Source organism: Typopeltis vanoorti, chromosome 15 (genome assembly GCF_054136105.1).
Source record: "Typopeltis vanoorti isolate ZY-2024b chromosome 15, IOZ_Tvanoo_1.0, whole genome shotgun sequence".
In the NCBI taxonomy this organism is placed as follows: Eukaryota; Metazoa; Arthropoda; class Arachnida; order Uropygi; family Thelyphonidae; genus Typopeltis; species Typopeltis vanoorti.
In genome coordinates, this window is record NC_143563.1 from 71656847 (window position 1) to 71683054 (window position 26208).

Sequence of the window (26208 nt, forward strand, 5' to 3'; positions counted from 1 at the left end):
GGCATCAATGGCAATATCATATTAAAAACGATTATATTAGGAAAGAACTTGACATTGACAGCATCCAGGAATGCATTAGCAGAGCTAATCTCAGGTGGTATGGTCACTTAAACAGAATGGGCATAGAAAGATTAGCAAACAAGTGTTCTCTGCTAGGTTGGCAGCAAAAGGACCCAGAGGAAGACCAAGATATAGGTGGATTGATACGGTACAAAGTGCCTTAGACGATAGAAATATAAGAACTGATAATGTTGGAGTCTTGACAAGTAACAGACTGATTTGGAGGAAAATTGTAGATAGGAAATTAATAATGATGTAAAGTTTTCATGTAGTACTATCATATCCTGTACACCCCTTGAGGGTACATTGCAGGAATTTGATGATGATGATGTTCTAGAAACTAAACAGGTAGTTTTATTTCAAAGCCATTACAAGGATACAACAGTAAGTGAGGTGGTGTCACACTGGGTAATGAAATGAATTACTGCTTAAAGACATTCACAAACATCCATGCCCAGAGTGGAATTTGAATCCACAAAATGTAACTGTTGGATGGAGTGTGGGTATGCTATTCACCTTGGCTGCTAGCTTGGTTGCATGCATGTTACAATTTCTATGTTAGAACCCTCAATAACATTTCTGTGACATGACAGACATAATGTCACAGAAATGTTACTACTACTATAATTATAATAATACTATTATTATGATGTCTTTTGACTGATGGAGTCAAAATCTCATTGCAGGAGGCCCACTCTATTCATTCACAATACCTATCATACATCTCCTTAAATCTATTTACTGTTGGGACAATCACAACCACCTTTGGCAACCCATTCCACTGCTCTCAAAGAAAAGAACCTAGTCTGCATACTCTTACTAACCACACTCTTAGACAACTTCCAAGTGTAACCCCCCCTCCCCTTATTTTTTCCCCTACTCCCCATGTATTGAAAAATTTCTTTTATGTCAATCTTATAGTGTCCCTTTAATATCTTATAAGTTTCTATCACATCCCCTCTCCTCCACCTGTCAGCTAAACTCTGCAACCCACACAGCCTCAATTTATCCTCATAGGGAACATTCCACAGCCTTGTCACCAACTTGGTGACTCGTCTCTAAATCCTTTCTACAACCTCCTGATCCTCAAAAAATGCAGATGACCAAATCTATGCACAGTAGTCAACAAGTAGCGGAATTATAGCCTTAGAAAGAGGAATAATAACATCCCTATCTTTACTTGTCAATGTGCTCTTCAGCATCGAAGTAATCTTCTGAGCTATTTTGCCAACTCTTGCAATATGTCCTCTAAATTTCAAATCTAAAGTGTGTAATTTTTTCATCCTGAAGTGCATTACCTTACATTTTATAACTTTGAATTGACAACCACTGTCTTATGCCCACACTACCAATTTATTTAAATCATCTTGTAAGATATCTACATCACCTTTATCAACTACTCCCCCCCCCCCCCCCCAGTTTTGCATTATCGGCAAACAACTGAATGCCTCCCCTACCAATTTTCTGCTATATCATTAATATACAAATTAAACAGTAGTGGTCCTAATACAGAGCCCTGGGGCACTCCACTACTTACCCTCATTCACCTTGATTCCACTCCACCATACACCACCTTCTGATGTCTAACAGTCACCCCTATCCATGCAACCAGCCTCATTCATTCCCATTTGCTTCAGGTTGGTAGTAGATTAGTAGAGCCTCTGCTACTAATGGCTCACGCAAAAAGTTAAGCAAGTTTGAGCGGGGTTAGTAGTTGGAATGTCAATTGTTCGATACTGTTGGCACACTGCTCCCTCGATGAGTCTTTGGACTCCCTGGAGGTGTTACATAATAATAATAATATAATAATAACTCGTGCAATAGTTTTCCACGTAGTATTTTGTCAAATGCCTTTGCAAAGTACAGCAAAGGCATTTGACCATGATGTAGCCATTTCCTTTATCCAATTCTGTTGTTATCTTATTATAAAATGTGAATAAATTACTGAGGCAGGACCTGCCTTTTATAAAGCCATGCTGCCTCTATAAAGTATCATATTCCTATCCACCCATTCCTGAATTTTACTTTAAACCAACTTTCCTAATGCTTTAACCACCACTCCAGCGAAACTAATTGGGGTGTAATTTGCTACTTCTGTCTTGGAGCTAGGGGGTGCTTAAGGGTCAAAGCTGTATAACTGAGAGGAGACCTCCACATAGCCTTTAAAGGAATGCGGAGAACCGACCAGGGCTTCTGACCTAATGTCCAATCCTCACCTTCTCGTGGTGCACCCTGTTGGGTATCTACTTTGATACTGAACGAACGAGGATGGGCTGGCAATTTGGGATTTAGCCGACCAAATTGTATTCTTATTGGTTAAACCAAAATAAAAAATGATGGTACAACATGACAAAATTTCATGCCGGCTGGGGCGTCGCCCGGTTAAACAAGGCCCCCGTTGTTTTCGCCAGGGAACCAGGGCGAACAGCGAAAAGTCAGCTACTGGAACAAATCTGAAAACAAACCCCAACTCAACATCACCAGAGTTAAAGATCGGTACTATCAATGTAAGAAGCCTGAATGGCAAAGAAATGGAGCTAGCTGAGGAATTAGATAAGTACCAGATCGACATAATAGGGGTGACTGAAACAAAAAAGACCAAAACTGGTGAGATCTTTCTGAGCAATAAATACAAAGTGTTATATTCAGGCAATGACAATCAAGGAAAAGAAGGAGTAGCCATAGTATTCAACACAAAATACGAGGCTAATCTTCTTGAATGGCAGTCAGTCTCAAGTAGAGTAATGTGGGCAAATATGAGAATGGGGGAACTGGACAATGAGACTTATTTGTGCCTATGGTCCCACAAAAGGTTCTACTAAGGTAGAAGTGGAGGAATTTTTTGAGGCTTTAGAAAAAGCCACTGACACAATGAAAAATTGGTCCTTGTTGGGGATCTAAATAGCAGAGTAGGAAATGATTGTGAGACATACAAAAATATTTTGGGAAAATTTGGAGAAAAGAGCAAAGCTAATAATAATGGCAAATATCTGTTGGATTTCTGTTCAGGACATGGACTGGTTATTACTAACACCATGTTCCAACATAAAAATGTGCACAAATTCACATGGAGAGAAGAGGCTAGGAATAAGAAAAGTCTCATTGACTATGTTATTGTTGATAGTGATGTTTTCTCCTTGGTGCAGGACACCAGAGTGTACAGAGGATTTGAAATTGGAAGTGATCACTATTTAGTCTTGAGCAGGATAAAATTGAATTTCATATTGAAAAGAATAACATGTAAGAAAGTTTTAAAGCGAATAAAAGTTGAGCAGCTCTCAGATGTGAACTGTAGACTAAAATACAGAAATATTATTGAAAAGAAAATGAAAGCGTTTGAGAACAGGAATCAAACCTTGGAGATTCAGTGGCAAATTCTGAAGGAAACATTGATTGATTCTGCCAGAGAGGCATGTGGTGAGGTTGTGTGCAAGGATAAAAAAATCAGAACTCCCTGGTGGACACAGGAAGTTAAAGAGGCAGTGAAGGAAAAGAAGAAAGCATATCAAAGTTCCTGGCAAATAAGTCAACTTTTACTCTTACAGAATACAGAGATAAATGTAAGAAAGCTAAACAGTGTGTAAAACTAGCTAAACAAAAGTCATGGGAGGACTTTGGCAAGAATATAGAAAATAAATATCAAGAAGGTGGCAAAATATTCTGGAGGTTGTTGAAGAAGCTTAAGAATGGAGGAAAGAGTGCTGTAAAAGGAATTAGAGATGATAAAGGTGACATGAAAACAGGAGAAAAAGATATCCTTGAAGTATGGAGTAATTACTTTGAAAAACTGCTAAATGAAACAAGCAGTGATAACAGCACAGTGATAAAAAACACTGACCAGGCATGCAGTCAGGAATACATATCCATACTTGAAGTAGAAAAAGCCATCAAAGGCTTGAAATGTGGAAAGGCAGCAGGAGTAGATGATATTCGACCAGAAATGCTGAAGTATGGTGGTATAAGAGTCTTACAGTGGCTGCACTGCATAGTTCAGAAAGCCTGGACAGAGGGATGAATTCCCGATGATTGGAGTAGAGCTCTCATAGTACCCATATATAAAAAGGGAAAGAAAACTGAATGTGAGAATTACAGAGGTATTTCCCTACTGAGTGTTCCTGGCAAGATCTATGCAAGTATACTTGAGAAACGGTTGAGAAGAATTGTGGAAGAAAAGCTTGGTGAAGAACAAGCTGGATTCAGGCCAAATAGAGGCTGTCAGGATCAGATCTTCACTTTACGACAAATAGTCGAGAAAGCATGGGAATATAACAAAGATCTGTATTTAAGTTTTGTCGATTTGGAAAAGGCATATGACAAGGTGCCAAGAGAGAAGCTATTCAATACGCTGCAGTTATATGGTGTCAATGGGGCATTATATCAAGCAATACTTAGTCTTTATTTGAGTTGTGAGTCAGCAGTTAGAATTGAAGGAAGTACAGGAAGATGGTTTAATGTTAAATCTGGTGTGAGACAAGGATGTACATTATCCCCTCTGTTATTCATTATCTATATGGATCACATTATGAAGGAATGTGGTATTAAACCTGATATCAAAATTGGAGATGTTAATGTCAGCTCTTTGCTTTATGCGGATTATGTTATACTTCTAAATAAATCCGCTACAAGTCTGCAAGATTCTCTGACTAAATTGAATAGCTGTTGTAATAGATATGGTATGAAGGTCAGCAATAAAAAGACAAAGACAATGAAAATAGGCAGAATCATTGAAAATGTCAACTGTGTTGTGAATGGAGAACCTGTGGAACAAGTAAAACATTTCAGCTACTTAGGCACAATTTTTACTGAAGATGGTAAACTAAATATAGAAATAGACAACAGAATCAGCAAAGCTGGTATCGTGGGAAGTCAATTGAATAAATTCATATGGAATAAGAAAGAAATTAGTCAGAACACTAAATTAGCTGTATACAAGAACAGTGTTCAAACCAATTTTAACTTATGGATCTGAGAGCTGGGTCAGAAGTAAAACATTTGACAAAAGACTAGAGACTGCAGATATGAGAGTCCTGAGAAAGATTAGAGGCGTGAACAGATGGCATCAATGGCAATATCATATTAAAAATGAGGATATTAGGAAAGAACTTGACATTGTCAGCATTCAGGAATGCGTTAGCAGAGCTAATCTCAGATGGTATGGTCACTTAAATAGAATGGGAGAGGAAAGATTAGCAAAACAAGTGTTCTCTGCCAGGTTGGCAGGAAAACGACCCAGAGGAAGACCAAGATATAGGTGGATTGATACGGTACAAAGTGCCTTAGACGATAGAAATATAAGATCTGATAATGTTGGAGTCTTGACAAGTAACAGACTGATTTGGAGGAAAATTGTAGATAGAAAGTTAGTAATGATGTAGTTTTTTCATGTAGTACTGTCATATCCTGTACACCCCTTGAGGGTACATGGCAGGAATTTGATGATGATGATGGTCTTGGAGCTACTTTTATGTAATGGAACTATCTTATCCTCTTTCCACTCTCTTGGAACCTTGCCAGAGCTGAGACTTAGACTTGGATTAAGCAACTTCATCAGAGGCACTCACTTGCTCGTGTGCTATGAGAATGTGCACTCACTTGCACATTCTCATAGCACACAAGCAGACATACTGTCCATACCCACTGCTGTATTCACATTGATATTTTTCAATATAACGAGCGAGTCTCTGTAGCTCAGTTGGTATAGATGAAGCCCTTTGGTCAGAAAAACCTGGGTTTGATTCCCATCCATGACATGGGGAACCTTTATCTGGTCTCTTTCAACTAAAGATGAGTTAGCCGATCTCATACAGACTCTCTACCTCTGTATGAGACCAGCTAACTCATCTTCAGAACTTGGGTTTTATTGTTCCTCAAAAGAGACAAATTGGCCAGTAGATCACACGCAATTTACAGACAAGAATACTTAGAGGAATAGGGATAACTGCCTTATCCTTGTATTACGGATGGGAAGGCCATGGGTGCTTAAGTGCCTGTTAATAGCCACTGATGGATGGATGGATATCAATTAAATTATTTTATTATTATCATTATTAAGTGATACCTACTCTATAGCTCTGTCTCAATCCACCAACTACAACTAACCCCAACTACACCAACGCCATCTATCGTCCGCCATCACCACTAGAAGTATTGTGTTGACATAATTGCTGTTACCACGATAAAGACTAAAACAGGTAAGATACTGCTAAATAATTCCAATACACAATATATTTGGCAAGTTTTTTTTATATTTTTATTTATTAGCTAATCAACCTATAGTACATTAATACTGTGTATGGATTGGGAAAGAAGAAACTTGTTTAGGTTTGATTTAAAAGCCTGTATATTGTATTCCTTAGGAAATACATCTGGGGGAAGACTGTTCCACAATACAACAGTAGGAGGAGGAGGAGGAGGAAAAGAAACTTGTTCTGTGGGTTTCAAGGTGTACTGTGAAGGGATGTTGGATTAAAACTGTAAGTGTTCCACGGACTTAGTACTGAGTGGGGGAATTACTGATGCTATTTCAGATGAGCATTTGCCATGGAAATATTTATAGAATACACCTAATGCAGAAATCAAATGCCTATGCAAAAGTGAGAGGAGTGAGTTGGTAAGAGATGGATTATTAATCAATCTAACTGATCTCCTGTGAATTGACTCGAGCATTTTGAAGAAGCTCTTTGGGCCCACTGCAAATGTGAGAACAATATTCAATGGCTGGGTGAATTTGTGATTTGAATAAGGTTAACAGCTGTTCAGAGGTGAAGTAATGTCTTGAGCAAAAGAGAAATCCTAGTTTTTTTTAGAAGCTAAGAATGCAGTGATTGTGATGTGTTTATGCCAGGAGAGGCTTGATGTCAAGGTGATTCCAAGAAGAGAAATCTCATCTTGTCTGGAAATTTGAGTGTTGTCAAAGGTAATACTAGGAGAAAATGGTTCTTTTTTTTGGGAGAAATAAAACAGAAGTGGGTTTTACTAGCACTGAAATTGATGAGGTTATCTGAACCCCATTGGAAGATGACTTGAAAATAAAAACCGAGGGCAGCGGTGTTGATGTTCTGTAGGCTGAGGTGAGTTGTGTAGAGTAAGGTTTATCAAATGAAAGGGAAGAGTGCAATGTGCTGTCATCTGTAAAATTGTGCATTTTGTTGGAGGTCAATTGAAGTAGTTATCGATATATAGAAGGAAGAGGGCTGGTGAGAGAACAGAACCTTGTGGAACCCTGGCATTAGTTGAATGTTGAGAGGATAAGAAACCATCCACCATCATACATAGTGCGTGTGTTCAGAGAGAAAGCTGGCAATCCAACTACAGAAGTCCTGAAACAGACCAAATGATATGAGTTTGTTTAGTAAGCCTTTGTGTCAGACCTGATCAAGAGCTTTGGAGATATCAAGTACAATGACTTGAGATTCATCAAACTTCTCCATGGCATTTGTCCAGAGATGGTTGATGTATGTGAATAGGATCTCCTATTGATCGTCAGCGAGAGAATCTATACTGGTAGTCATTTATTAGGTGGGTACCTTTGATGTAATGTAGGAGCTGGGAATTGATGGTTCTCTCCATTACTTTAGATAGGGCAATAGCTTAATGGCAGAGATTTGTCACCCTTGTTGGGAATGGGTTGAATATAGGCCAATTTCCAGGCCGTAGGATAGATAACAGTAGAGTAAGAGTGTGTGTGTGTGTAGGCAACATAGGACAGGAGTCAGTTCTAGTGCACAAACCTTCAGGGCCAGACTTTTTTTGCGTCTAATTTGGACAATATTTTTCTGATCTCTTTCTGGCAAAAGGATATAGAGAACATTGTATATTGGGTATCTGGAATGGTTAGGGGATTTATCATTGCCAATTATGTGTGCATTGGAGACAAAGCACACATAACTGTGCTTTGTCCTATGAAGCCAGGACTTTTTGTGTGGGTGATGATGCAATAGAGCCACTGGGATATGATACGGGTGGGAATAGTGTTAGGCAAAAGTTATGACTGATTGCTTTGGTAAGAGACCAAAAGACTGCCATTTGGACAGGCTGCAAGTGCTAAAGGAGGATGGAGTTCTTGATGCGAGCCAGTTGTGATATGCTTCATTTTTTATTTGTACAGCCTTGGCACATCTTTTGGAGAACCATGGTTTAGTTAGGGGATGGCAGTTCAGAGTAGCATGGAAAATGTATGTTTCCATGCAAGTAAATATTACTTCAGTGATGCATTCAGTGTATATATTTGGGTTGGAAGGCAGGAAACAATAGTTCAACCACGGGAATGAGAAATACAAGTCATGGAGGCTATCCCATTTGGCACTGTTATAATGTCAAACTACTCTTGTATGGGAGTGGCTGTATAAGCATGGTTACATGGAGATGAGCACTAGATTGTAGTCAGAATTACCTAGGGTCCATTACATTTTCGCTGTGTACTTAGAAAGGTTAATGGTGAGGAAGAAATCTTTCTAGGGTGTCTGGGGGAGTGGTTCAGGTTATCTGGTATTCTGGTTGGCATGTGAACAATTTGTGTAGGGTCATTAGTGATGATAGATGTTTCAGCATCTCTGCCTGTTAGATCTGTATACAACTGGAGGAGGAAAGCAAGCTGGTGTCGTGAACATTAAAATCTCCTAGGATGATGATTTCACTGTTAGGGAAATGGGACTGGAGAAAATCAATTTTTAAGGAGAGGAAATTAAAGAGCTCAGAGGGGAATGATAGAGACAACAAATGAATATGCCTGTGTGGGGAAGGGAGATTTTCAACCAAAGAAGATCAAATTTGGACAATTCTAGGTTGGGTGCTCTCTGGCAAGGTATGTCAAAGTGGATATATGTGCAGATGTCATCCTTAAGTCAAGAGGAGTTAAAGAGCATATAGTTTGGAAGGTTAAGATGAATAGTGCAGGGGGAGGTGAAATTTGAGTTTCTGCCAAAAAAAAAAGTAGGTGGAGGTTTGGTAGACTAGAGATGATAGTGGACACTATTAAGGTTGGAGATGAGGCCACAAATGTTAGTGAAGTGGGTATGCAAGGCTCTGTGGAGCATATATTTGACTGCAAGGGTCTTGCACATTTCCTATGCAGTGCCTGCATATTGATCTCCATGGTGGCTACTAGTGGCACCACTTGATTTTTGCAGAAATTTAACTGCTTGTAGTCAATGACCCAACTGTTGTCTCAATTTTGGCATTTTTCTCCAAGTTGTTTTCGAAGTTGACATCCTTGTTCTCTCTCTCTCTCTCTCTGGGCAAATGTTAGGTCAGGTCAACCATGTATGCACAATTAGGGCAAGTGTCCCCGAAATTGTTATTAATCACTGTTATTAGTTTAAATGTGCTTATCGGTGTGTCACAAGTCGCTGTTACAAGGCATGAAAAGTTCATTCCATCCTTTCTTTTATTCATTTCTTTCTAGAATCAAAGTTGCATTTGCCTGCTACAAGTCATCAGGACAAACTTAGCAATAAAAAAGGGAAAAAAACTATGAAAACAGGAATAATGATAGCCTTGGTGTTGATGGTTATTCATAGTAGTGCTTCACAGTATAAACACCAGAAGAACAAAATAAATACATAATTTATTGAGTTTATTATTATTTCAACAGAAAGTGAATTTGAAATGAGACATTTAAAATTATAACTAAAAAGGAACTAATGTCCTAATGAGATCCCCCCCCCCACTTCCCCAGAGACTGGATAAAAATGAAGTTAATTCAGAACACTCAAGCAAAATGTTGTCATAGAATGACCATCTCACAATTATAAGACAAATTAATGCAGCCATACTTATTAAGTTAGGGAAGTGTTTCACAGCTGATGTTGATCCTGAAAATAAAATCTCAGACTTTCACCAACTTCTGTGCAGCATAGCTATCTTCTTCAATCCAAAAATATCAGTGTAGTAATCAGTATTTGGAACAGGCATATGGTGGAAGATTGAGAAACAAGCTGACCTAGCTACAGTACCCACACCCTCGTTTTCTTTAATCCCAACATTGCTTGGAATCCAAGAAGTGTATATCCAAGTGTAGCTTCCATAACTGAAAAAGGACATGTAGATTCGAGAGTGCTGGATGTTGTTGTTGTAGTTCCAGTGTTCTTATTGCACATAGCAAATTCTGTGAATCTATCTTGCCATACTGATGATTGTAAATTTAGTTTTTATATTTTTCGTGGCAAATGTTAACAGATATAACTGGTCTGTCCAAAGTACAAGGAATTTCTTAAGAAGCTGATTCTTCAGAGAATGGAAGATAATTGGTGGCTTTAATCCAGCATTAGTACAGGAACAAACTGGTTCCTGAACCTACACGTGTAAAGCTTTATAAAATCAATGCCACTATCACTGCACATCACAAGAACTATTTGAAATGCTAAATCCCAAACTGTGGTCAATCCTCTACAACAGGATTGACCACAGGAGATAGGATACATCCTTGCTTAACCCCCTTTTCTATCTTAAACCATTCTGAGATATTTTGGACTATCTTCACTGTTGCTGTGTTCTTGTCATATAATTGTTTTATTAAGTTGATCAGGTATTTTAGAATTCCTATTTTGTTCAGACATTTCCAGAGTACCTTCAAATTGACACAGTCAAATGCCTCGTGTTGCTGTCAAAGCTAAAACAGACGGACGGACGGACGGACGGACAGACAGACAGACAGACAGACAGACAGACACAGACACACACACACACACACACAATGATAATGTGACCTTCAGATTTAGTTCGATATTGAAATCAAACCATTAAACCTCATTGTGTGATTGTGATGTCCTTGTAGTTTTGCGATTAAATCTAATCTGATTACATCATGAAGTCTTCTGACTCTTGTTTCTGTTTTGTAGTTTAACTGAAAATTACCAGGTCTGATACCTCCTTCTCTCAAGTTTGTTTTAGTTTTCCAATTAAACTTATTCTAAATATGCCATTATATCCTGCAGTTTTCTAACCATAATAATCTAATATCATAAAATAAAATAAAAATAAATAAATCAGCTAATGCCTTTTATTCCCTTATAGGGAGTAGGCGTGGCCTTTTATACTCTATCTAGCATTTGGAAACTGAGTGGGCAGTTCAATCTGTACCAGTAGCTAATCAGAGATAGCTGGCCCATATCTATCGCATTATAGCAGTCACCGATGAAGAGGCTGCCATCTCTTGGTACCTAACAAGATATGTTACTGTTTGAAATAATGTGGGTACTACGGTCGATTTTCTTGAGTTTGCAGGAAAAAAAAAACCTGCTTGCCTGTGCCAGAGATCGACTAACTCGGGAATCGGTCAAAGAAAGATTTAGAAAAAGTTTCTCCAGTCGGCGACTAGACTTGAACTTAAGTCTGACTTCGAGTGACCAAGGCATAGAGGACGCAAGCACCACTTCCACTGAGCTACGCACGCTTCAATCTAATATTATTATCTGATTATGTTTTTCTTCAGTCAATTCAGTTACAAAAACTACCAAAGTTATGGGTTCATACAATTTGGCTCAAGAAAGGTTAGGTTAGGTTAAGCTCCAAATAATAAGTAAACACAAAGCTATCATAATTTGGTGGCTAGATTAGGTTAAAAGGAACTTAACAAATTTGCAAATGGCAAATTTCTATTGTGTTTATGAATCTTCACTTTAGCTATTAACAACACTGTTCAAGTGTTATTATATTCACAGCACTAAATGGATCATCAGTGATGGCTCAGAACATTACAGCAATGATGTGAAGGGGGGGGGGGGTTGTTTGTTCAGCAAAAATGCAAAAGTCAGTTTCTTAGAGCCTAACTATGTGTAGGTTGGAAATGAATGAGGTAAGAAGAGGAAATTATGGTGTGGTAAAACCGATGAAGATGTTGATTTGAAAATAAATCAAAGTTAGATTTGAAATGACAAGCTGCTTTTAAAGAGATTTACAGGTAAAGATATACAATGGTAGTACTTAAGTATAATATTATTTCTTTAATGTTTCTTATGTTTAAGTATGATATAAGTTTTCTTTTATTCAACTTTTTTGTTTCTTCATGCTCTTCAAAAAACAAAATCTTTCTGATAAGTAATTCCCAAATATAAAAAGTCTAATTTTTGTTATATACCTTTCTCTGGTTGGTCTTTCTTTCTTCTGTCACCCCTTAATCTTGATATCATTTTCTTATCTTTTCTTTTTTTCTCTTTAGATTTTTCTTTTTCTTTCTTGTTCTCTTTGCCCTCTTCCTCCTTTTTAGAATCTTTTAGTTCTTTATCTTTTATTTTTAAGGATTTTTCTTTCTTGTCTTTTCCTGGAAACTTGAAAGGTGCCTTGGTCTTTTTGCCTTTTCCAGGACTTCTAACATGACAATAGAGAAGGGCAATTTTATAAATTTAATTATAAAAAAAATGTTCAAAGTAAAGTAACACAATAATGAATTTCAAAAGGTTGATAGTAATTATGGTATAACTGCAATTACTTTTAAAATAATACAGCAGTTAGTACTTATTAATATGTGTATGTATACAGGGCTCCAGAAATCCACTCATCAACTTGCCCCAGGTGAGTAAACAGAGAAATGTGGTGAGTGAATTTTTGGTCTCATTCTAAATGCACTTAACTTTTTTTTTTTTTTTTTGCACAATTTACACTTTTTTTTTATTTAAACATCTCATTCACTGTCAAGTTCTTTAATCACAGGTGGCTGCCATTCATTAGAAAAGTTATATTTCCAGAACTGGAAATAAAACTTCTGGATCTGAAATCCTTAATTCAAATACTACAGGGTTTTGAAAGTTTTTCCCCCCACTTGGTTAGAGACTATAATAAATTTAGTTTAATCCTTTATTCAAGCATAAGCAAACAAAGTTTGCACCTGAAGTATCTTCAGGACCGAGGCAACTCATGGTAAAGGTGGACCAAGCTCTCATCATTCCTTGTCTGAATGTTCAAGTACAGGTCAAACTCCAAAAACTCAGCATTGTTCCCCTCAGTAACAGGCTCAACCTGCCACTGAGAACTCTCAGAACCAGTTGGCTTTACACTGTGGTAGGCTCACCCCACCACCGAGCAGAGCCGCTCATTTGCTCATATCTCATCTGAGGGGTAACAGCAACAGCCATGCCTCAGTTAACTTCACGGTGTTAAATTGCGATTGATAAAATTCCTAAGAGAATTTATTCTTTCATAATTTAACAAGCAAAGAACCAATAATAGAAAATTTGCTTGCATCTAAGAGTGTAAACTACATATGTGAACAAAATTGGATATATTAAACAAAAGGATAATAATTGGTACACAATAAATAACGGAAAAAACTCACGTAGAAAGATTATTTATTAGTATAATTTTTGTCTGTGTGTCACAGGCATCTTCAGTACATTAAGCTCAAAATTAAACACTAACTGACAATTCCAAAAAGCGCCACCTAAGTAGCTGGTGTAAGATAACTAAAAAGGTCAATAACTTTCCTAAAAAAAAAAAAAAATTAATACAATAAAAAGTTAGGAAAGATTAGCTGATTTGTAAAGTACTATCTCCCATAAAGGGGATAGACGTAAGCCGTCGGATCTGTTTAAGTTAGGAGAATGAAGTAGAGTTTCACATGTTTCTTTATAAAGGCGCTCCATGAGAAACTGACTTTTGTGAAGAACTCTTGTCTTTCTCCAATGAACTCTGTGTCTAGTGAAGATGGCATGTTCAGAAAGTCCAGACTTTTCAGGTTTAAAGTATTCAATATAAGATTGGTGTTCTTCTAGCCGAATAGAGGCGGATCTTCCCGTTTGTCCGAAATAAGATAATCCACAAGAGCACGGAATTTGGTAGACACCTGGATGATTAAGATTGGAAGCTTGTCCTTAGGAGAAGTGAGAAAGGTGGCTAGAAGAACACCAATCTTATATTGAATACTTTAAACCTGAAAAGTCTGGACTTTCTGAACATGCCATCTTCACTAGACACAGAGTTCATTGGAGAAAGACAAGAGTTCTTCACAAAAGTCAGTTTCTCATGGAATGCCTTTATAAAGAAACATGTGAAACTCTACTTCATTCTCCTAACTTAAACAGATCCGACGGCTTACGTCTATCCCCTTTATGGGAGATAGTACTTTAGAAATCAGCTAATCTTTCCTAACTTTTTATTGTATTAATTTTTTTTTTTTTTTTTTTTTTTTTTTAAAGGAAAGTTATTGACCTTTTTAGTCATCTTACACCAGCTACTTAGGTGGCACTTTTTGGAATTGTCAGTTAGTGTTTAATTTTGAGCTTAATGTACTGAAGATGCCTGTGACACACAAGCGAAAATTATACTAATAAATAATCTTTCTACGTGAGTTTTTTCCGTTATTTATTGTGTACCGATATGTCTACTCATGGTTTACCTCTTTTAAAAGGATAATAATTGTAAAAATGCATAAGAAAGATGTGTTATTCCATTATGTAAAAGGATTACTTAAGCTAGTTAAAGATTGGCGGTAAAATTCTAGAGAAAAAGAATGTTATAGTATGATTAAAGCAGTATACCATTCCTAGGAATTAAATAGACAAAGTTTAGATGAATGACCCACAATTTTTAACGATAATTGTAGTGTAATCCAAGGCCAAGAGCACAGGATTAAAGGAAATTGCCGCAAGCGTATATCGTGTACACACGGCACATGATGAGTAAGTAGAAAAGAAGAAATCCTCTACCGAGAGATATCGCGTTGACTGCTATCGAGGGGGGGGGGGAATTGTGGAAGGTGCCGAGTTATAAAAGAGTTAGGAACCCCCCCCCACGGGGCTTTTTTCCTGGTGGTTTTGGTTTTGGTGTGTGGACTTCGCGAGTGGAGCTTGGGAGCTTGAGGGGAAATCTCTGCCCTGATGCCCGGCAGACGTCGCGTAGCCACGGGAAAGGTTATGCATCGCAAGGTCTGAGGTGAATCATATTATTCCAGAATAAAAGGGTAGTCTGTGTAGAGGCCTCAGAATCTAGGTAAAAGGGTAACATGAGCAAAAGAGTAACTTAGTCCCAAGAATCCTATTGAAAGGAAGGCATAACTGACTGAAACAAATGGGCCAGCATATAATCGAAGAATTCCAGGTACCAATCCCCACACAAAGAAATCAATTTGACAGTCAAAGGAAGAGTAAAGAGAGGAACAAGCACAGGAGATAACTATAATATGGTACCGTGAAATTTTATTGTTAAATAGTGTAAATGAATGATATGTGAATCAAGATCTAAGGACTTAACAAAGATAAAACTTAGGACTGTAGCAAATTATAAGCTGTGAAAGTAGACAAAGTGTAACAAAGAGTGATAACCTTAGGATGTGTGAATACAAGGTGATAATGTATGTTTACTAGGTTTTAATTAAGAGAGTTATGAGGATCTTATGTGTGAAGTGATATAGAACAGCTCTATTGTTAATCCTATGTGAGTTATGAGAATTTACTGTTCGTATTTGATAACTATGATAGCACATAAATTTGTAGTTTAGAAATGATCTTTCCCAGACTTTCATGAACTGTATATATGTTAGAATGTTAAATAAATCTTTTGCTTACTCTGATTCAGTTGTTTGTTAGTATTATCCAATGCACCACTTGCTAAATATGCGAACCTAAGCAGGAGATTTGAGTAGTGTGTCTACAGTCACGATTGCACAGTTGTTAGTCACTGAGGTATAGCTGGGTGTTCACTTCTTGTTTAAGATTTTTTCCTTTAAACTAATTGTCCTAAGTGGTGCAGTGAAGACAAATAAATGTCTTAGGATTTTATGAGAAGAAGAACCTCAGAAGCTTTGCTACATTTGGATTTCGGCTCTACCCCAGGGCAATTCCCTTTGTACTTAGATAGTACCACGTGACACCAAGGGGCGAATAAACGTAAAGAGCATAGATATCAAAGTTATTAAAAAAAGGTGATATAACAATGGGATATAGCATTGCCATTCATTACCCCCCCACACACACACACAGGACCTGGGTGACAGCAACAGCTGAGCCTCAGTTAAAACTTCATGGGCTACAGCATTGCCATTCATCACCCAAGCTTCCAACCGGTTTCGACCTTCGTTGAGGTCTCGTCAGTGGGAGCGAGACCCAGAGGTAGCGATACCAAGGTGAAAACAATGAAGAAGTCATGTTTACCTATACGAGTTGCAAAAGGTGTCTTAACTTATTATTATTAAATTACTCTGGATTTAGAGAAAGTTGTTAGAAGTTTTTCCCACTTGGTTAGACTATAATAAATTTAGTTAATCCTTTATCCAAGTGTAAAAACAAATATTGGAGGCTTAATGGATTGTATACAGCACTCAGAAAGGATTAAAACAGAATTTAATACTTCCTATATTTCGTCTCAGTCACTGAGACATCTTCAGAGATTACAAAAAAACGAATGTAACATATACACAAATACCACATAACACTAAGCCCAACCACATGGGTGACTAAAGTCCTATCTAGGTGGAGCACCCTCTAAGGGCGGTTGTAGGTGGCCTGGAATGTAAGGTGGGATCTCTGATGATAAGTGTTTCCCAAATCTTAGGAAGCTTAATGCAACTATATTTATTAAGATTCGATTGATTTCTGAGAGCTGCTGCTGCTGATTCTAAAAATAGTCTCTCTCTTTTTTGAATTTGCTGTGGTGGAGCATGGTGATTTTTCTCCATGAGATCCTGTGGATACAACAGGATCACCTTGGATACAACCCAAGATCTCCATGAGATCTTGGGTTGTATCCAAGACATGGTCAGCCAGGCCTGACTGACCATAGTCGTGGTTGCAGATGTATGACTTGTGTTCCTCTAGGCAGATGGTTGCTGATCTGCCTGTCTGTCCAAAGTATACCAGCTTACAGGAACAGGGTACTTTATAAACTCCAGCCACTGAGAGAGGATGGAGCTGATCTTTTGTAGAACGGATAAGGGTAGCAATTAGTAAATATTACTTCTCCATTGCTTCCACCTTGGTATCACCACCTCTGGGTCTGGCTCCTACTGACGAGATCTCAATAAAGGTTGAAACCGGTCTGGGTAGTGGCCCTTCCCTTAATGCATAGCATTATACATTTCTGCAAGGAGATGTGTTTTGCATTATAGGAGATACTAAGACAAGGAGTGATGAGAGCTTGGTCCACCTTTACCACAAGTTGCCTCAGTCCTGAAGATACTTCAGACGCAAACTTTGTTCGCTTACACTTGGATAAAGGATTAAACTAAATTTATACAGGGTTTTCTTTTGAAGAATCGCTGAAACAGATGAAATTTTAGTTGTTTCCTTCAACTAAAAGTCATAATATAAACCAATCATCATCATTTTCTTCCCTTCCTTTATCTCCTTTAAGTTTCAGAACTTTGATTTTTCTTTCTATAAAAGAAATCCAGTACATTTAAGTCCATCTTACTCTACAAGAGGACTTAATTGCACTGGCTGAATGAGTAAATAAGTGAGGTTATCAATTCAATGTTGCAAAGTGTAATGTTTTGAAATTTGGGAAGCAAAGATAGATGTAGAGTACACAATCGGTGCTAATATCTTGCAAGAGGTACAGGAGATGATCTGGGAGTGATTGTGGACAAGGACCTAAAATTTCGGGAACATATTGCCAAAAGTGTGAGGACAGCACAGTGGATAATAGGAATGATGCAGAGGGCACAGACTTGTAGAAGTACAGGTGTATCATTCCATGTATAAGGCTTTGATCAGATCATATATGGATTGGTCAACTGGTTTTCAAAAAGATGAAGATGTATTGGAAAAGGTCCAGAGACAACTGATTAAAGTGAGTTCTGGAATGCTGAGCATGAAGATAGGTTCCAAAAATGCAATTTGCAGAAATTGGTGGATAGGAGGAGGAGGGGATATAATTGAGACATATAAACTGTTAAGGGATTATTACCAGATTAATGTAGGGAAGGTTTTGCACAGAATGGGTGAAGATGGGGAGAGAACAAGAGGTCATCCCTGGAAGCTGTATAAGGAGAGTGTAAGCAAGGGGGTGAGGAGCACACTTTTTGCATGGAGAGTGGTGAGTGATTGGAATGCATTGCTCAAGAGTGAAGAGAGCACAGAGACAGTGAACATATTTAAGGTGTGATATGATAAACTGTGCGTATAACATTGGGACCTCTCATAATGAGTTCTTTAACTCCACGTAGGTTTAATAATAATAACAATTGATAAGTTTTTTTTTTAATGTATGAAAGACTTCATCAATATCCACTGTTTTGAGTTTCAAAAATTTCATTTCTCTTATAGTAATATTATATAATTCTTTTCATTCCATGCATGACCACTATGCAACACACTTCCGGTTTCAGTCATGAAGCAATAAAAATGGGCCACCATTATGTGTTATGATTACAGTGCTTTACTTGAAAACAGTATATCTCGCACACTTGAAATGTGAGAAAATATGTAAGTTGTTCACATCATATATGCATTTAAATTATTATCTGACTCTTCCAGGGAGTCAAGGACTCATTGAGAGAGAGAGAGAGAGAGAGAGAGAGAGAGAGGGGCTATAAATCATCCAAACCAGTTGTCATAACTTCCCTTAAATTCATTCACACTAGATGATGCACTCACTATCCCTAAAGCCAAACTATCCCACTCATTCACTGCTCTGGAGAGAAAAGCCTGACTCTTACCCCTTTCTTGACTGCAAACAAACTTAACTCCCATAGCTGCCCCAGTGTTCTCTCCCCATCTTCCATATAACAAAAAATTTCATCAGATGATATCCTATAACATACATTCAGAAGTTTATAGACCTCTATTATATTACTCCTCTTTTTCCTGTTAACCAGTCTGTAATCCACATACAATCTGTCCTCATAATTTAAATCCCATAATCCAGATATAAGATATAATCTTTGTAACTTTTTCCACAGCTTTTTTATCCCCTTAGAACCTGGAAGACTAATGCACATAATCTTAATCTGCACATGGTCTTATCAAGGCCTTATAAAGAGGCAAAAATGATTTTCTTATCCGTATGTGTCTAAGTTCACTTCAACATTGCAATCATCTTCTGAGTTGTATTTGCAACTTTTGCTATGTTGAACTTTAAATTCCTATCCACCATTACACCAAGATCCCTAGCCTCATCAGTTTCTTGTAGCATAACTCCCACCCTTTGCTAATATAATATGTTGCTGGAAATATCATCATGTCAAAAGACCAGTAAGTGTTAATAAGTGCATAACTTTACATTTACTAACATTAAACTGACAGCCATTTTTGTTTTCCCAAATTTCCAGCCTATTCAAATCATTTTGTAAGTGATGGATATCAGTAGCATCCCTGATTGCCAAAAGTTCTTCAATCCATCATACACCTCTTACCCTTTATCCAATGTAGCAGTAGCACTGTGCACTATGTTACATACACCTGGTTGATATATCTTAGCAAATCAAGCACTCATTAATTGAACAATCTCATTAGTTTTTGATTCATTCACTACAGTATCATCTGCATTCAGTAAAGTTATTCTTCCGCATTCATTTTTTTTTTTTTTTTTTGGTTGCAGCATAATGATAAAATTCTCTTAGAATGCCTTTAGCCTGCATAGCGAATTTCTTTTCATACTCTGATTTAGCTTTCTGCACAATACTTGTTACTTTTCTGGCCTGCATTTTATATATTTCAGAAGTCTTCTCACTCTTATTCTTACAATATTCTTTCCACATCATCTTCTTGTGAACCTCTTGCTTAATAGGGTTGCACATCCATTTCACTCTCAGCATATTTATTCTTCAAACATTAGGGATACATTCAGATACCACCTCATTTAAGCACTCCTTCAAAGATTCCCATGCATTGCTGATATTTTTCCCATTCAGTAATTGATACCAAGGGACCAAAGATAGTATTCTCCTAAGTTGACCATAATTTCCAGCTTTGTAGTTCAACATGTAACTTGTTCTAATGGGAATATCAATATAATCAGATACTTCCCAAGAAAGCATGACATGATCAGTGTCACTAACTGGTGGTAAAATAATCACAATCTTAACAAATACCCATTCTGATGGTTGGAACAAATCTACACTCTTTGACCTCAAGTTCCTTCTTTTACATGCTGCTTGAGAAAGCTGTCTCACAACAATTCAATAAATCCCTCTTCATTCTTATCATGAGATTTCTCTTCTACCCAATCAATGTTTGGATATAGTCACCCATAATGATCACTCATTTAGTACCCAAAAGGCTAAATTGGCAATGCATTTCTTCAGTAATCATTTCCAATAAATAAAATTTTAATTAAATCAGTGTATTCATTTAGTTCAATATTAAACTTACATGTACACTATCTACCAATAATTGTCCAGACACTTTAGCAATTTACAATTGACACCAGCAGGCAAACCCTAATATCCGGTATGTCCACCTTTGGCTTTGATCACCTCCTGTACCTTTTGAGAGAGACTTTCGATCAATGTGCGGCAGATATCAGGTGGAATTTGTCTCCAATCCTCCATCAAAGCAGCACTAAGTTCAGCAATAGATCGAGGACGTGCTGCTCTGGACCTCAATTGCCACTCCAATTCGTCCAACAGGTGTTCAATAGGGTTGAGGTCAGGACTCTGCGAAGGCCAGGGCAGTCGTTTAACATCCATCTCTTCATACCATTCCATAACAGCTGCAGCTTTGTGGCATGGGGCCTTGCCATCTTGATAGTAACATGGGCCAATTCCATGAAAACTCCACAGTGTAGGCAGCACTTCATTATCCAGAATATCAAGGCAGTGAGCTGCCTTCATGGAACCACAGACAATGACCAGCAGTCCCTCTCCAAACTAGCTGGGTGCACACCACACATCATTACTCCTCCACTACCAAACTTTACTGATTCATCACTCCAGACTACTGTTTTCCAACTCCACCTCAGGTTGGTTACTCTGAGTAGTGATCACTTCAGCCAGTCCCAAGCCTGGATAAAGGAGGAGGGTTGTGCACTGGGCTAGCAACCCAATCACATAAAAAATTTTATGCTAAGAAACTGATACTTATAAACGAAACTTTGTTTGTATTTGGATTATGAAATAAGCAGAAAAATAAGAAGCAGAGATATCAAATGACAACATGGAATGTAAGGACAATGAAACAAATAGGAAAGATGAATGAAGTTGCTAATGAAATGCTGAAATATAAAATAGACCTCATTGCACTACAAGAAATGCGATGGCAAGGACAGAGGAGAATTGATAAACAACATTATAGTATTATTTATAGTGGTCCCAATGAACAAACTGGTCAGTTGTGTATTGGCTTCATATTAAGCAAGGAAATATGGAAAAGTATGTTAGAATATGAAGTATTAGTGACTGAATATATAAAATAAGACTAAAAGGAAAATTTAGAAATATTACTGTCATTTCAGCTATGCACCAGCTGAGGAGAAAGAAGAAATTAATAAAGATAGATTTCATGAGCAACTTGATGAAGTGTGCTATAAGACACAAAGGTATGAATACTATTAGTCATAGGAGACTTTGATTTTCATCTTTCCCAATCTTAGCATTAAAAGCAAGTGGCAGGAATATTTACATTACATGATAAAAACAAAGAAAATGGTGATTTACTGATGCAATTTGCAATCAGACACAAATTGTTCATAAGAAGCATCATTCACACATAAAGCAATTCACCTGGGGAACTTGGAGGGTACCAGGCACGAACGAGGCAAACCAGATTGATCATGTTTTAGTCTCGAGATATCATTTCTCCTCTATCATTGATGTCAAGAGCTGTAGAAGCCATAATTGTAACAGTGATCATTATTTAGTGAAAATGATTACAAGAGAAAGATTATCAAATGTGATAAAGATGAAAAAAAAAAAGGCTGGGTTATGGGACATACATAAACTTAGTAATGATGTAAAGGAAGCTAAGAAATACCAAGATAACTTGAAAACCAAATTAACTAAAACTAAAAATAACACAGCTGATAGAGTTAGAAGTATTTCTGGAAAATGGAATAGAGTAGAAAATATGATTAAAGAAGCAGCTTGAAATGATAGGTGAAAAGAAAAAAACTCATAATGAAGAATGGTTTGATGAAGAATGTGATTTATCTATAAAAGAGAAGAATAGAGCCAGAGCACAAATGATGCAGCTAAATACCGTAAGTAATCGGGAGAAATAAATGAACTTAGAAGAAAAGCGAATAATATACTAAAAAAAAATAAAAATAAAATTATTATGAAACAAATAAAAGAAATAAGAACAACTTAATACTCAAAATGAAAATAGAAAATTTATTCTGCTGTCCCAAAAATGAAAAATGGATTTCAACCAAGAACTAGTGGATGTAAAGATAAAAAAGGAAATTTATTAGGAGAGGAAAAGAAAATAGTAAAGAGATGGACAGAATATTTTAAGGACTTAAATAGTGAAGAAAATGGAGAAAATATTCAATTAGAAACAAGAAAGGACACTGATGTAGAAGAAAATACCTCTATAAAACCACTAAAAACTAGTGAAATTGAAGCTAAAATACAAAAAGCGAGAAATAATAAAGCACTGGGAGAAGATAATATAGTTGCTGAAACACGGAGGAAATTCAATATGTTTGGAGCTACAGGATATATTTTTAACAGTCTGATCAAAGGAAGAAATGCCAGACCATTGACATGTTCCCATAATCTGTCCTATTTATAAAAAAAGGAAAATATTAATGTGGATTTAGATCGAACAGAAGTACCATTGATCAACTTTTCATTATCAGACAGAAGACAGACAAATGTTTTAAACATGCAATAAACCTACATATGTTATTTATAGACTTCAAGCAAGCATTTGACAATCTAAACAGAGATAGTCTGCAAAAGGCTATGAAAGAAGTGGAGATACAATGAAAATTAATTAGATCAATGATGACGGAAAAAACAAAAGTTAAACAGACAATAAATTTGGTGACCCCTTCAAATTTAATAAAGATGTAAAATAAGGAGATGCACTATCAACATTCTTCATCATAGCTTTACATTATGTGATTAAAGATTTAGATTAAAGACGGACAATTTTTAATAAATCAATTATGATGATGATATAGTCATGTCAAGAACTAAGAAACGGTTAAGTGAGGTGTATAATGAACTGGAAAGAAAAACTAATGATATGGGATTAGAGATCAATATGAATAAAACTAAATATATGATGTCAATTTCAGAATAAGGGGTGAGGGTCAAAGCTGTATAACTGAGAGGAGACCTCCACCTAGCCTTTAAAGGAATGCGGAGAACCGACCAGGGCTTCTGACCTAATGTCCAATCCTCACCTTCTCGTGGTGCATCCTGTTGGGTATCTACTTGGATACTGAACGAACGAGGATGGACTGGCAATTTGGGATTTAGCCGACCAAATTGTATTCTTATTGGTTAAACCAAAATAAAAAATGATGGTACAATATGACAAAATTTCATGCTGGCTGGGGCATTGCCCGATTAAACAAGGCCGCCGTTGTTTTTGCCAGGGAACCAGGGCGAACAGCGAAAAGTCAGCTACTGGAACAGATCTGAAAACAAACCCCAACTCAACATCACCAGAGTTAAAGATCGGTACTATCAACGTAAGAAGCCTGAATGGCAAAGAAATGGAGCTAGCTGAAAAATTAGATAAGTACCAGATCGACAGAATAGGGGTGACTGAAACAAAAAAGACCAAAACTGGTGAGATCTTTCTGAGCAATAAATACAAAATGTTATATTCAGGCAATGACAATCAAGGAAAAGAAGGAGTAGCCATAGTATTCAACACAAAATACGAGGCTAATCTTCTTGAATGGCAGTCAGTCTCAAGTAGAGTAATGTGGGCAAATATGAGAATGGGGGAACTGGACAATGAGACTTATTTGTGCCTATGGTCCCACAAAAGGTTCTACTAAGGTAGAAGTGGAGGAATTTTTTGAGGCTTTAGAAAAAGCCACTGACACAATGAAAAATTGGTCCTTGTTGGGGATCTAAATAGCAGAGTAGGAAAAGATTGTGAGACATACAAAAATATTTTGGGAAAATTTGGAGAAAAGAGCAAAGCTAATAATAATGGCAAATATCTGTTGGATTTCTGCTCAGGACATAGACTGGTTATTACTAACACCATGTTCCAACATAAAAATGTGCACAAATTCACATGGAGAGAAGAGGCTAGGAATAAGAAAAGTCTCATTGACTATGTTATTGTTGATAGTGATGTTTTCTCCCTGGTGCAGGACACCAGAGTGTACAGAGGATTTGAAATGGGAAGTGATCACTATCTAGTCTTGAGCAAGATAAAATTGAATTTCATATCGAAAAGAATAACATGTAAGAAAGTTTTAAAGCGAATAAAAGTTGAGCAGATCTCAGATGTGAACTGTAGACTAAAATACAGAAAGATTATTGAAAAGAAAATGAAAGAGTTTGAGAACAGGAATCAAACCTTGGAGATTCAGTGGCAAACTCGGAAGAAAACATTGATTGATTCTGTCAGAGAGGCATGTGGTGAGGTTGTCTGCAAGGATAAAAAAATCAGAACTCCCTGGTGGACACAGGAAGTTAAAGAGGCAGTGAAGGAAAAGAAGAAAGCATATCAAAAGTTCCTGGCAAATAAGTCAGCTTTTACTCTTACAGAATACAGAGACAAATGTAAGAAAGCTAAACAGTGTGTATAACTAGCTAAACAAAAATCATGGGAGGACTTTAGCAAGAATATAGAAAATAAATATCAAGAAGGTGGCAAAATATTCTGGAGGTTGTTGAAGAAGCATAGGAATGGAGGAAAGAGTGCTGTAAAAGAAGTTAGAGATGATAAAGGTGACATGAAAACAGGAGAAAAAGATATCCTTGACGTATGGAGTAATTACTTTGAAAAACTGCTAAATGAAACAAGCAGTGATGACAGCACAGTGATAAAAAACACTGACCAGGCATGCAGTCAGGAATACATATCCATACTTGAAGTAGAAAAAGCCATCAAAGGCTTGAAATGTGGAAAGGCAGCAGGAGTAGATGATATTTGACCAGAAATGCTGAAGTATGGTGGTATAAAAGTCTTACAGTGGCTGCACTGCATCGTTCAGAAAGCCTGGACAGAGGGACGAATTCCCGATGATTGGAGTAGAGCTCTCATAGTATCCATATATAAAAAGGGAAATAAAACTGAATATGAGAATTACAGAGGAATTTCCCTACTGAGTGTTCCTGGCAAGATCTATGCAAGTATACTTGAGAAATGGTTGAGAAGAATTGTGGAAGAAAAGCTTGGTGAAGAACAAGCTGGATTCAGGCCAAATAGAGGCTGTCAGGATCAGATCTTCACTTTACGACAAATAGTCGAGAAAGCATGGGAATACAACAAAGAGCTGTATTTAAGTTTTGTCGATTTGGAAAAGGCATATGACAAGGTGCCAAGAGAGAAGCTATTCAATACGCTGCAGTTATATGGGGCATTATATCAAGCAATACTTAGTCTTTATTTGAGTCGTAAGTCAGCAGTTAGAATTGAAGGAAGTACAGGAAGATGGTTTAATGTTAAATCTGGTGTGAGACAAGGATGTATATTATCCCCTTTGTTATTCATTATCTATATGGATCACATTATGAAGGAATGTGGTATTAAACCTGATATCAAAATTGGAGATGTTAATGTCAGCTATTTGCTTTATGCGGACAATGTTATACTTCTAAATAAATCCGCTACAAGTCTGCAAGATTCTCTGACTAAATTGAATAGCTGTTGTAATAGATATGGTATGAAGGTCAGCAATAAAAAGACAAAGACAATGAAAATAGGCAGAATCATTGAAAACGTCAACTGTGTTGTGAATGGAGAACCTGTGGAACAAGTAAAACATTTCAGCTACTTAGGCACGATTTTTACTGAAGATGGTAAATTAAATATAGAAATAGACAACAGAATCAGCAAAGCTGGTATGGTGGTAAGTCAATTGAATAAATTCATATGGAATAAGAAAGAAATCAGTCGGAACACTAAATTAGCTGTATACAAGACAGTGTTCAAACCGGTTTTAACTTATGTATCTGAGAGCTGGGTCAGAAGTAAAACACTTGACCAAAGACTAGAGACCGCAGATATGAGAGTCCTGATAAAGATTAGTGGCGTGAACAGGTGGCATCAATGGCAATATCATATTAAAAATGAGGATATTAGGAAAGAACTTGACATTGTCAGCATCCAGGAATGTGTTAGCACAGCTAATCTCAGGTGG

General features: G+C 37.1%; 1 protein-coding gene across 5 annotated transcripts in view; it reads right to left on the reverse strand.

The window, feature by feature from the left end:
- The window catches only part of Rlip (Ral interacting protein), a 188607-nt gene that overhangs the window by 89995 nt on the left and 72404 nt on the right, over window positions 1–26208 (reverse strand). For all 5 annotated transcript variants that reach the window (XM_090404629.1, XM_090404628.1, XM_090404633.1 and 2 more), the window contains one exon: window positions 12137–12366. In XM_090404629.1, coding sequence (XP_090260755.1) covers window positions 12137–12366 — 230 coding nt within the window. The remainder of the gene's footprint in view (window positions 1–12136; window positions 12367–26208) is intronic.